Here is a 13800-nt window from a genome sequence, read left to right on the forward strand (position 1 = left end):
AGCTCGGAAGCCGCCCGGCCGCAAGCTCATCGATCGTCCGGCCGAGGCAAAGGAGGAATGCGGCCGAGGGCGGGGGCGAGCCCGCCCGTCGAGACGCTGACCTCCGCCGCCTCCGCCCCGAGCCGCAAAGCTCAACTTTGACCCGCGAACGGTGCCAGATGTACCGGCTGTTTCGAGGTGTTCATTTAGCCAAAAACCCGGAGAAAAAAAAAAACAGGTACGTGGGATCGAATGTCTAGACTTGGAAAATGTAAAGGTAACCCCGATTCTTTCCTCCTGCGGTCAAGCTGCGGACGCCGCCTTGAGAACCGCTGATTCCGTCTCTACGGGGCTACGGCGATGTTCGTCACGGTCTCATTTCTGTCATGGAAAGAAGGGGTCCGCCGTCGTCGTTTTCCAACAGAAAAAGGAAGGGGCCCCATTTTCGGAAGTACGGCGTGTCTTCAGTTGGGTAAGGGTCCCATCAGGAGGAGTCGGCGTGCCAAAAGTCCACGGGGCGGCCCTCCTCGCTCCACGTGACGTGGCCTCCCTCCATCCATTGCGGCCCCGAACAAAGACCTTCGTGTTCAAACAGCAATTAGTCTCTCATCTCCCGAGGCGTCGGCTCAGGTCTAATTGGATTTAAATGAAGCCCCCTCCTCAAAATGTCCCTTTGTTAGGGCAAATCGTATGCGAGCTTTTTAATTAAGATGCGATAGGAGCCCGAGTGGAGCGCTCGCTTTCATGCGGCCGTCTTCAAACGGAGGCCGCCCCCAAACGGGTCGAGCGCCGCGTCTGTTCCAAACGGCCGAATAAGTCCTTCCGCATCGCCGTTGGCGCTGCAGATTTTGGGCAAAGTTTGTGTCGCCGCCCGGACTCCTTCGCTTCGGACTCAATGGGAGATCCGCGCGAGGTTCGTGGATGGATTGTTCGAGGATCCATTGTCCGTACCCATTGGTATTCGTTTTTAGACCCGTGCAAAGTCCGAGTGTCCTGTCGATGTGGCGGAATCACAAAAAGCCCCAGAATGAGGCCGAGTACGATGCAAAAGTTATTTATCGAATCTTACATAAGAGCGGTTGAATGTTTGAGCAGTGAAATTCCATGGTACTCGTCCTGCACCGCCGCAAAACACCCCCCACCCCTTCTGCAAAAAAAAAAAAAAAAGAAAAAAAAAGTGTTTGCTTCGGTGCAAAAGCGGGGCGGAAAGCGCCGAGTCAGCTGTCAGCGCGTAGACCGACTTTGCGGCGGGCGACAGTGATCATTGGCCGCCTCCAAAGTGATTAGACGGCAGCTCCAAAGCTTCCCTCGGTGGAAATCTGCCGTCACGGATAATATGATTGATTGATCGATCGGCCGGCGGCGTCCCGGCGGGGTCGCTCGAGCTCGCCGCCGAAAGTCTTCGGTCAGCCATCCGATCCCGCGAATCGTTCGACCTTTGACTTTACTACTTTGCCCGCTCGGCTATGGCCGATGAGGGCGAACGTGACGACGCCTTGCGCGGGCATCCTTTCAAGATGGGGTCCCTCTTTAGTTTGCTATTTATTTGTTAGGATTGGATGTGCCACTTCAAGAAAAGGCTTTGAATCAGGATTTGCCGGATTTAGTTTTGCTCTTGTGCGAAGCCCTTTTTGATTGGGTCTGCCTTGGGTCTCCCCTCAATATACCGGTAACGGCCTCAACTCAGTGTCCCCGCCGCGGGTTCGTCGTCACAATACGAGTTTCCCGTTGTGTTGCCCGAGGCACCCTTATCCAAATGGTATTCATTCTTAAAAATGTATTTTTTACACGACGCTTTCGAGAAAAGTTGAAGATTCGACATAGCTTATAATAACGGCGTGGCGCCGTATAAATCATGAAATGGGACCTATTCTTCATTTGATGGCTGTCTGATTACCGTCAAACGAATCACGCCGGCGACTCGCGACATCATTGCAGCCTCGGCGGGGGAGCCCAGACTTGCCCTTCCCCGGCCACTTCGTCCAGCCCGGGGTTAAGGTTAGGGTTAGGGTTAGGGTTAGGGTCAGGCGTTCCCAGGCCAGCCAAAGGGCGCGGAGACAACGCTGAGACTCCCGAACCGGACCCCCCTCAACGCCTCGAGATTTTGCCAGGCCGGAATCTCCCGGAAGCCCTCCAGAGGTTTTCCACGGCCTCGCCGAAGTCCTCCCACACCCCGCTTTTTGGGCCGGCCGCTACCCGTCGGCTGCCCCTGGAATCCCGGCCCGCGGCCCGCTCGGGCTCAAGGTCCCTCACCTCCCCCGAGGCCGCCTGAGGTGGGAGTTGAAATTTCTTCCGACAGGGGACTCCGCCAGATGTTGCCGGCAGACCCTCGCGATAGGTCTGACCGGCGTCCTCCCCCACCGTCGGAGCCGACGCACCACCAGGTGGTGATCAGTTGACTGCTCCGCTCCGCTTATTTATTTACTCTTTGAATATACTTTTGGTCAATCACCTGCTACCTTCCACCACGCTGTGCAATGCGAGCAAGTGAACAAAGGGGCCGTTTTGGAGCCTCTAGAAAAGCGATCACTTTGAAGATGCAAGCTATATTTACATTCATATTACATGTATCACGCTGACATTTCATAAGCGTGCCCATGACAGCCTGAGAGTAACTAAAACGGGGATTAAGCAAACGTAATCAAAAGATAACCGTGACCATCATTATAACTTTCCACTTAGCCACAAAAATCGTGATCATCTTTCTATTTGCACTTATTATTCACATCGGAATCTGATCGCAATGCGTCGGATTGTCAAATTTGCAGTCGACGGGATTGCGCAAGCGCTAAGGGTATGCTTGAAATTCCGTTTGCATCTATGAATGAAGAACTTCTGTTTGGGATTGAACGATTAGCACGGACGTCATCTTTTTCCCTTGGCCTTAAATAACAAGAGCTCCTTAGGCCGGCGTTCCGCACACTTCCAGGAAAGATAACGCCGAACGGAAGGTATAATCGCATTTCGCAGAAGTACCGTCAACTCCGAAAAACTTTGATTCATCCCATATACGCTTGAGTCATTTGAAGGCTCGTAAAGCGTAAGGAGCGGGATTTGAAGTTGCGTCGCCACCCTCAAGTTTGCGCATGGAAGCAAAGCCGCGAGACTTCCCCCTCTTCAGTATTCCGCCGCGCTTCCGTAAGGTTAAGACGAACGCTTGCGTGCGGTTTGTCAGTGAATTAATCATGATGATTAATTGGCTTTCAAGTTAAATATCCAGTGAGTGGTGTCAGGCTGCCAGACATCAGGGCCAAATTGACAGGTCTTTAAGGGGAAGCAGATTGATTTACACAGCCGCTAATGAATACCCCCCACCCTCACCCGCAAGGGGAGCAAAGGTAAACAAGTCGGCCTCAGGCCACTAGACTTTTGGCATTGAACTTGGGAGGCTGCTGATCAAGATTGGCCACTTTTAGGCCGGGTGCAGAGCTTGACTAACGTTTTGTGACCCAAAGGGTCATGCAATTACATCAACCTGTTTTTGCGCACTTGTAATGACACCCGTGTCACCATTCGCTTATAAAAGTGGTTCGCAAACTGGTTAGGTTTAGGGCTAGGGTTAGGGTTAGGGTTAGGGTTAGGGTTGGGGGGAGGGCTGAGCCCGACTGCAAGGGGTCCGTGAATACACCTGCGTTATCGTTACAAAATGTTTATTTGTGGTCATTTTATATGAAATTGTGTATTTATTCATGGCTCATCAACAAAACAATCACATCTAACAATTTAATAAATTGTTAAAAAATAAAAAAAAAAAATAATTGGAATAATTTTTGAAATTTGTCAAAATGCCTTTTGTGTCTAAAATTGCTTGCTTAGGAGGCGATGAAGCTAGCAAAGCTAAAGCGGCATTTTATTCGATGCTCTTTTGAACTAAATAATTGGTAATTGACCTGGTTTGTTATCAGGGGGCGTGCAGTTTGCAATCTTTATTTTCTAACTTCAGTATAGCTGAAAAGTAACAAATACACTTGTGATCAAATTGCATGTGTTGGAGAATAAAAATAACCTCTGATATTTTGCTTAAAAGATTTGTTTTTGGTTTCGTTTCTGCAAACGTTTGCACTAGGGGTCCTTGGAAATTTTGCTTCCCTATAAGAGTCCCTGACTCCAAAAACTTTGAGAATCCCTGTCTCAGCGAACACTACGCTGTTTTGATAAGACTTTTGTCTTTGAAAATTCAAATTAAAGTAACCTAAAAAATGACTACTTGTTTGCCAGACTTTATATCTTTCCTCCTGTTACGTCCACCAACCTAGACCACTTAATAAACAACACACAGGAAGGAAGACGGCAAGGTTATTTTTCTCGCGAGGGGAGCGGACAGGCACCTGACCTTCTCAGATCTCCTTCCGCTCATTTGGGTTGCTCAAGGTACATAAGCCATTGCTGCCCTGAAGGGTTGGGGGAGAAATGTGGCAACAATGCAAACAATCAGTGAATGTGGGAGATGCAGTTTACGAGTCCATACAGCTATCTTCTTTACAAGGAACATCAAGAACTACCCCGTTCTGCTTTTTCCCTTTGGTCGGGTCCCGATGCCGGTCTCTTTACTTTCCAGCCGCTCGACGCGTGTCGATACCTCTTCTTCATTAACAACATTAACAGGTAACAGGTATCCACACGGATCCTTTTAAATGGATGCGCAGATGTGCAAGCAAGCGTCGAAGTAAAGCACCAATCGTAGGTTGCCTTTTTTCACAGGAGCGGCTCGCAGATTCGCAGATGAAGAAACCGTTTGCACTTGTTTAACGACGTGCGTGAGTCTTGTGCTTTTTTTGCACATTCCGAATGGTTAACCCCGCGTCAAAACTTTCCACGTTGAACGCCGAGGCGGCCGTGTCGGAGAAAGGCAGAAGCTCGCGCGCTCGACGCGGCCTGTTTTGATGTGGGCCGCTACCTCCTCTAACCCCCCCCCCCCCCCCCCCCCCAGCTCCTCTGATCTATTATGCAGCTAATTAAAACCCCCCTCGCCACCTCCGCTTTAGCATCAGAGTCATGGTCAGACGCAGGCTGGAAAACAATATCAATAACAACAACAAAAACAACAGTAGCCTTTGGTCCAAGGAGGAGAGGAGGAGGACGCTCTTTGATGATGCACATCAAAGAGACGCCACGAATCGGACCGCTTTCCGCACGCCAAGGTCGTCTCTCATCCCGCCTATGCGTAGCCCCGGGAGCGCAGTGTCAAAGGTGAAAAACAAATCACCGGTGTCATTCTTAGGTTGAACTAAGGACTTGCCAATTGGTGCAGGGCTCCCCCAAATTTTGATGGGCATGTACCGGTCAACACTTGAGACTTTTCTTGTGGATGGGGGCAGGGGATTGGCAACTCACCATTTCATTCTCGGGTTGAACTAAAGACTTTGGTGCAGGTGTCCCAACAGTTTTTATAACCACAGACCGCTTGAGATTTGTATTGCAGTACGTAGTCACTCTGCATATGTGGCAATATGGACATCACCGCCCAGCGCTGAGTGCCATCATTACGGCACCGGCAAAATTCAAAACGCCGCGGAGCTTCCCGCCCCTCGCGCCAACCGATGTCCCCGCGACTTCCTTTTCGCCGTGAATGAACCCAAGCAGGCGAGCGACAGAGAGTCTCCGCGAGCGAGCGCGCGGCGCTCAGCGAGGAGGTTCGCGCAGAATCGGCTCCATTCAGAAATGGCGCTGGGCTGGCCAGAGGAGGCCCCCGGGGGAGGCCCGCTGTTTAACTTGGCTGGCCAGCACAGGCCCGCAGTTGTCCGCCGGCGCGGGCTGCGGGGCTGCAGGTATTTCCTGCGACGTTTCTCGGCGTTTCTGGCGAGGGACGGAGAAGCCGTCATCTGATGCCGGGTCGGGAAGACGCAATGCGATTGCGGTGCCGCCCGCCGATTTAAAAAAGGAGAGAATCGTTATTCCAGATAGGACTCGATTCGTACGATCTAATTCATGTCACCCGCGGTCACGAGTTGTCGGCTCGACAAACAAACTCATTGGGGGCGTGCTATCATCAACGACGGCATTCCCTCAAAGTACGACTTACGGACGCCGGCGGGCCACGTTTCGCCGTCGGCGTCGCCGACGGTGAGTGCTCTCAAGGGAAGTCGCGCCCTCCGTCCTGGCGACAAAATGGCCAGCGGCCAGCGGCGGCGCCAAAGAAAATGAACGGTCGAAGGAGCGACCGCGGTAGATCAGTTGGGCGAGGTCATTATTTCGGGCCACCGAGCGGCGCTCGGGGACTTGGCGGCTCGCCGGACGTTTCGTTTGACCGTCTGTCAAGCCGGCTCCAATATGCGCGCTCCGCCATTACCTTAATAAACGCTCGGAGCTATCACACCTGCGGCCGACAGAAAAGACCCAAAGTTCTCTTCGATCCCTGTAAATCTCCTCGCGCTATTTCTTGTCCATTTGGCCCATTGCAAATGATCTCTTGGGATCGACGGCGGTCATTTTCACGCATTAGCTCCCCCTCTCATGCATAATGGGAGAGCCGCCGACGAGGCGGCGCGGTACATCCGTCCATCGGGTGTCATTACTTGCATCCCGGCAGGCCCCGGAATTGACGATCGTTCCCAATTAGCAAACGTGATCGCTGCCGCACTTTCCGCCTGTCCTGTAAAAGTCTCTCCACTCCAAGTCGGGATCACCAGCGGGAGAATGGCGCTGCGCTGGTTTCGTTACGCCGCGCCAGTAAGGATACAAGTCGCTCTTTACAATGCCAGGTATTTTGGGTCGTCTTTCCAAATACTGGCGAAAGTGTTCAGCTAGAAATTTGGTTTTGAGCATACGTAGGCCGTAATACCCCAAATGCTGTATAAGTATGATTATAGCTTTCCTTACATTAAATTTAGTTGAGGGTGGCACGTTTTTCCGAGCGCGATCCATTTTTTTCAGTGACTCGCGCATAATCTGATTCCAAATTCCAAGACACGCGATCCAAATGAAAACCGTCGACCTTTACTGTACGTTTAGTATGTAGGGTTTGTGACAGAAGGACGAAGCGAGAAAAGGTCTAAAATGATCCATTTTTCAGCGGTCCCCTTTCCTAACGTGCACAAATAGGGGCCTGGCATTTGCATGCGCTGTGACCGTTTCCTCTCCGTCTGAGCCGGGCCGGGCCGGGCTCATCTGCGGTGCGCCGCCACGGGGCCCGCCGCTGATTTAAAGTGCCCGGCGGGGGGCGTGCGGGGAAAGGCTCACGCTGCGAAGCCTCGCTGCCGCTGAAGGTCAAAACGCGCCGGCGACGGCAACCGCGGGACCAAGCCCCGCCGGCCTCAATTCAAAGAGCAAACTCAAGGAGTTCCCCCTCTGCGGCCGTTCGGGTACCTTCTTTCTTTAAACGCAAGAGCGGATCTACTTCCACTTCTGTCCCTATGATGCGACTCTTTGCGGTGTGGGAAAATAGCGTAACCCCCAAACGTAAGACACATTTTTGCTTACCCAAAACCGAAGGCCAAAAGTATGAAGTGCTTCCTATTACCGGTAATGTGAAATTTTAAATAGATATATCTACATCTTTCTATCTATCCATCCCTTTTCCAGAGCCGCTTTGCGGGTCGCAGGCTTGCCGGTGCCTATCCCAGCCGGCTTGGGGCAGTGGGCGGGGGACGCCCTCGACCGCCTGCCGGCCGACCGCAACCATCCGTGCGTCCGATAGCAGCATATGTCCAATACAGCTGCCACGCGTGTTTTAGGAATGCGGGAGTGCCCGGAGAGGACCCGCGAGGGCTCGGGGAGAACGTGCAAACTCCACACGGGAAGGCCGGAGCCGTCCGGATCGGGACTCGAGTCCCTTAACTGTGAGGCGGACGTGCTATTCGCTGCGCGCTATCTATCCGTCTGTTTAAAGGTTGGCGAGCCCCGGTCCGGCCCCAAAAGCGTCAGGGGGGCGGAGGGGGCGGCCCCGCCCCTCGGGGAAGACTCGGCCTCGGGCAAAAAGAGACGGCGCCTGATTTGAAGATGATCTTTTGTCAAGAGCAACGGCGGTCAGCCGAGGAAGCGGCGAGAGCGGAAGCGACCGCGCGCGGGGCGAACGTCGGAGCGGGGAGGGGAGGGCGTGGCAAGTGGGCCTCTTCACCCGGTTTCCTTCATGAATAACAAATGCGAGCAGCAAGACGGCGCAACACATGCAAAAGATTAGCGCGTCCCTCCGCGCTCATCTGGCTTCCTCAACATTCCGCCGCCGGACTTGGAACACGCTCTGCCGCTTTTGGACCCGGCTGCCTGCTTTGTCTCATTATTATTGCGATTCCGACGATGATTTGGATTTCGCGGGTTGGAGACGTAGCGTTTGAACGCGTTAGCGGCGCGATCGATCGTTCAAGGTGAAGGATGCAAGAAAGTACGAGCCGTCGGCATTCCTTAGCGACGCGGTGTGAATATATTTCCTCATTACGCTTCATTAAAAATCATTCAAAGCGGCAAAAACTTTAGCCGCTGTTTCAGCGCAACGCACGAGCACTTTGACAATTTGGGAGAAAATATTGAGAAGGCAGAGGAAATGGTGGAAACGGTTTCTTTTTCGCTCCAAACTCTTGAAACTTCTAACGCGCTAAAACTGAAGCCAACACTCGGGGGGTATGTTTTTTTTGCCGGACGATCCAAAATACGATCCTTTTTTTTCACTCGGTCAATTTAGTTTAAAACAGGGCTTCTATAGTCGGGGACTGTAGAAAGGACATTTCCCAAGGACCCCCATCGCAAATGTTTGCAGAAACAAAAAAGTCATCGAAGCCATAATAATATGCAAAAGTGGCCAACGGGTTCAATTTGAAAGCATGTATATTTGCTTTTCAGCCATTCTGATGTTTACGAAATAAAAATTGCAAATTGCACGCCCCCTTATAAGAAAGCGGGTCAATTCCCTCCAAACAGGTTGCTGCCAATTATTTATCTATCTATAAATACATAGAATATCATTTTTTTTCGCTGACGTCAAGCAATTGCAGATACGAAACACATTTTGACCCAATGATTACATTTGTAAACATATACAGTGTGAAACCGACTGAATTGATTGCATTATTAAAGAGTCCTAAATTTAGACGGCCGAATATCCAAAGACATGAAAAGAACACAAATGGGCCCCTGCGGACCCCCGGGGGTTGGCCGACCCCGCTTTGAGAACCGCCGCCTTACGGCAAAAAGGAATGCGTTGCGCTCATCAACGCCGTCCGGCAGCCAATCTCGGGCCGAAAGCGTCGGAGTAAAAGCCGGGTCCGAGAAGGCCTCGCGCCTGGGACGCTCCCGCGGACCGGCCCGCTTTGGAAAATTCTCTTTCCAAGTGCACGCTGGCGGCTTTGAGCTCTTTGCTGAGCCATCCCAAGGCATTAGCATGCGCGAGGCGCGCGCGCGCGCCTTATTTGCTCGGCGGGCCGAGGACCGCGCCGGTCTTTATGTTTTCATCCCGAGACGAACGTCGGCACTCGTGCCGTTGTGCGACCACGGCCGCGTGTTTCTTCCATTCTTGACGGCTAAAGCAAAAATCAAAACTTCTGGCAAGCGCTGGACCTTTTTCGCAACGCCCCAAATGATAAATGAATACCTCATTATTAACTTCACTAAATTGCCATGACATGCATCAATGTGCAACCTGCAGCTTCATTCTTGCGTTAGTCCATAGCTACGAAAGAAGAAAGTGTGAGAGGCTTTGGTTCTTTTTACGCAATAAGTTGTTTCGTGTTCCAATTAATTTGCTCCTAAACTGAAAATAAACGTGTTCCGTTCCTGTGAGGGCATTGAGAAGCATTAAGTGCCGGCAGCAGAATCCCTGTTGAAATCTCACGCACCATGATGTGCCTCCGCGTAACCCCAGGGGTACTCGGACCGCCATTTGCCAACAGCCGCACTGATCTGTCGGACATTTTTCCAGATAAGAACTGATAGGTGAAAATTCATGCAATGATGTAGCTACAAATGTACAAAGGAAATTGGTGATCAAGCTAAAATAATTATGCTAAAACTATGCTGTTTTGCTACTGTTTTTCCGGGGGGTGGGGGGTGACACGTAATGTAATCGGTAATGTTGTGGGTTATAGCTTGATGACAAAATATTAGAAAGGGCTCGATCTATGAGTCAACAAACTGCAGAATGAACGCATGTACATTCAAAAGCGAGCAACGGCGAACTTCTGAAGCAAAATGTAGCTAATTTTGTGACCATTGACGCCATAACAAGATTTGCATAAGGTTGTGGTGTAAGCGTACAATAAGTTGAGCGCGCTGACTACAGATAAGCAATCCCAGCACATGCGCTCACACACACGCACGGACACACATACTCCTCTCCGACTGAGCGTCCAATCATGGAGGACTCAGCGAGCTAGTTTGCACCTAATTGGCCGGAGATGGAAGAGGGAAGCTCGGCCGTGGTCCCGGTTAAACACACGTTCGCCTCCTTTGCGCCGCGGAGGATGCGCTTCGACTCAGCGGGGACTTTTCCTCCTTATCATTTCATTGCGTTCTGGAAAAAAATAAAAATCCAAATTGCGAGACCGAGAAGGGGAGGGGGGGCAGACTTTTGCGCATGCGGGCAGGCACGGATCGAATAGCAAAGCATTCCGAGGACTTTTCACGACTGGGGAAACTTTTTTTTTTTTTTTACAGTAACTTTTGCTGAACCTCTTGCTTTTCACTTATTTTTCAAGGGCCGTCTTCCCTCGAAGGACTGTTTTCATTTGAATTAGTGAGCGGATCCAGTGTTGAGAAGATCCACAACAATCCCGAATAAAGGTCGAGAATTTCGGTGCGTGTGCGTGTGGGGGGGATGGCTACAGCCACCTCCAGTCCGTACCTAGCCAGCAGCAGGATTTTAAGCGGGCCGATCTCGCACTCGGATCGGCGAGGTAGCATGCAGACCTCGGTGTCCTCCGGCGCCTTCAGAGGGGACCCCTCGGTCAAGATGGTGCAGGGCGCAGACTTCATGCAAGGAGCCGGCAACGGGGGGCACATGCTCAGTCATGCCCACCAGTGGGTGACGTCGCTGCCGCACGCCGCGGCTGCGGCCGCGGCCGCAGCTGCCGCCGCAGCGGCCGCGGCCGAGGTCGGCGCGTCTTGGCCGGCCGCTTCTCAGGCTCAGGAGAGCAAGAGGGGCGGCGGCGGGAGGGAGGACCTCCACCCGGGCGCCGCTCTGCACCACCGCGGCTCCCACTTGGGGGGCCACCCGGCGCACGCCGGAGGCTGGGGGGGCTCCCTCGACATCGGCGAGGGCCAGGCGGCGCCGCAGCGGCAGCGGCAGCAGCAGCAGCAGCAGCAGCAGCAGCAGCAGCAGCAGCAGCAGCAGAGCCTCGCTTACTCCCAACCCGCCGTCGCCGCCGCCGCGGCCGCCGCCTTCACCGTCAACGGGATGCTGAGCACCCAGAGCCTGATGCACCCGGGCGCGCTGGTGCGCGGGGACTCCCCGGATCTGGACCACGCTCCCCATCACCCCCACCAGCACCAGCACCCGCACCACCAGCACGCTCACCATCACCATCTCCATCCCCACCACCACCACGCGCACCACCACGCGCACCAGCAGCAGCAGCAGCACGCGCAGCAGCACCCGGAGGCGCACTCGGACGAGGACGCCCCCACCTCGGACGACCTGGAGCACTTCGCCAAGCAGTTCAAGCAGCGGCGGATCAAGCTGGGCTTCACGCAGGCCGACGTGGGCCTGGCCCTGGGCACGCTCTACGGCAACGTCTTCTCGCAGACCACCATCTGCCGCTTCGAGGCGCTGCAGCTCAGCTTCAAGAACATGTGCAAGCTCAAGCCGCTGCTCAACAAGTGGCTGGACGAGGCCGACTCGAGCACCGGCAGCCCGGCCGCCATGGACAAGATGGCCACGCAGGGGCGCAAGCGCAAGAAGCGCACGTCCATCGAGGTGAGCGTCAAGGGCGCGCTGGAGAGCCACTTCCTCAAGTGCCCCAAGCCGTCGGCGCAGGAGATCAACGGCCTGGCCGACGCGCTGCAGCTGGAGAAGGAGGTGGTGCGCGTGTGGTTCTGCAACCGCAGGCAGAAGGAGAAGCGCATGACGCCGCCCGGGCTGCCGCGGAGCCCGGGCGGCGACGCCTACTCGCAGGTGCGCGACACGCCGCCGCCCTCGGCGGACTGCAAGAGGATGTACGGCGACACGTGAGCGCCGATGCTCGCGCCCCCCCCCCCCCCTCCCTTGCCACAGAACAACTGTGTCTTCCCCGCCGCCTCGTTTCAAAAGTCCCTTGTTATGCATCGCCGTCCGAACAAAAGATACGGACGCTCGCCGCTTATTCCCGAAAGCAATAATCGATTCGTTTTTCTTATTGTTCTGTGCAGTTCCAGGGACCCCTTTCTCCGCTCCGTCTTCATATATTTGGTTCAAGAACGAAACGCTCCTTTGCCTTCGAGTCAGTGTGTATTATTGTGTGATTTGCACTATTTATTTCGCCCTCGTTCAACAGCATTTCCGGTGAATTATTTAATAAATTGGACCGCCGTGGAAGACCACATATGCGAGTTGAACATTATTATACACGATCTGTCTGTCTGTCTGTCCATCTATCCATCCATCCATGTCTGTCTGTCTGGCAACGACTTTCCGGGTATTAACATGCACACATTTTATATAAATCAGACTCCAATCATCATCCCCAAACACAAAGATTTTTAGAAAAATCGGACGAGGAAGGCGTTGACAGTATATAAAGTGGAGCCAAAAATTATGTTAACGTCTTGCAGATGATGTCGTAAACAATGACTCGTAAATAATGGCTAAGAGAATTTGATGCCAGATGCGGCCAACAAAAACGCACACTCTTGTATTATGGTTTCCTAACGCCGAGGACATGCCTTTTGGGTCATTTGTTGAAAGTCTATTTTCGCGCTTTGTGACGAAATGAAAATTTGTACCTCTCGCGGATTCGGCACCGTTTATTCAAACTTTTTTTTGTAAAGTTGCTCGCACGAAAGCCGACTGGAGTGGAGCTCAAGATTTGGCGTGCGGGAGTTCAACTTGCATTGTTACTTTGCGGTGACGTTTCACCTTTTGCCATCTGATGTATACTACCTTTGCAATTTGTGTAAGTAAACCTGCGTGGAAAGCAACAAGCGTGCGAGCGAAAAATGCTGCTTGCCAAGTAACACGATCAGTAAACAAAAAGTATAAAGGGATGCAGTTCGCGCTTGAGTTTGCATTCCATAAAATATGCTCATTAAATATGTATTTCGACAGTATGTGAGCGCATATTTGATCATTTCCAAACAATGACTTTTCAGAGCCATTACACGTACTGAAAAGCAGGGCTTCTCCGACGTTTTGTACTTTGAGACGGCACCTTTTCCAAAAACCCTATTGGAAATATTTGCGGAAACAACAACAAAAAAACATTTAAGCCAAACATAAGTGCCTTTTTATGAACCATTCAATTTGACAACAAACATACGTATTACCTTTCAGCTATACTCAACTTTGCGTTTTTATTTATTGATTGATTGATTTTGCAAATTTCACGCCTCCATATAACAAACTGGGTCAACTTCCCCCAAGCTGCCAATTATTAAGTCAAATATATATATGTAGTCATGAATACTTACACAATCCAATATAAGATCAAATGAAATGAAGACGTACATTTTTATTAATAACTCAAACGATTTCACGGACCCACTTTGAGAACCGCCGCTGTGAACAACTGTACAGGTGTGGGACTTTTTTTTTTTTTTTAAACAGACTAATATAGTAGACATTAATAAAGCTATACACTGTTTAAATACCATTAAATATGCGGATATGGAAAGCCCAGATTACAGCCCCAGAATGATCTATAGTAAGAATAAACATTTGTTCAATCGAAATAAAAGCGGCCCAAAAAGGCTTTCCGACTA

The 13800-nt window shown here is 51.9% G+C and overlaps 1 protein-coding gene across 1 annotated transcript; it reads left to right on the forward strand.

Annotated features, from left to right (window-relative positions):
• The first annotated feature begins 10312 nt into the window (after positions 1 to 10312).
• Positions 10313 to 12423, forward strand: pou3f3a (POU class 3 homeobox 3a). Its single transcript, XM_088415278.1, has one exon. The coding sequence runs from the start codon at positions 10724 to 10726 to the stop codon at positions 12074 to 12076; it is 1353 nt and encodes a 450-aa protein (XP_088271404.1). The 5' UTR covers positions 10313 to 10723; the 3' UTR covers positions 12077 to 12423.
• The last annotated feature ends 1377 nt before the right edge of the window (positions 12424 to 13800 follow it).

Source organism: Hippichthys cyanospilos, chromosome 5, assembly GCF_059441005.1.
Source record: "Hippichthys cyanospilos isolate Australia breed blue-spotted pipefish chromosome 5, RoL_Hcya_1.0, whole genome shotgun sequence".
Taxonomy (NCBI): domain Eukaryota; kingdom Metazoa; phylum Chordata; class Actinopteri; order Syngnathiformes; family Syngnathidae; genus Hippichthys; species Hippichthys cyanospilos.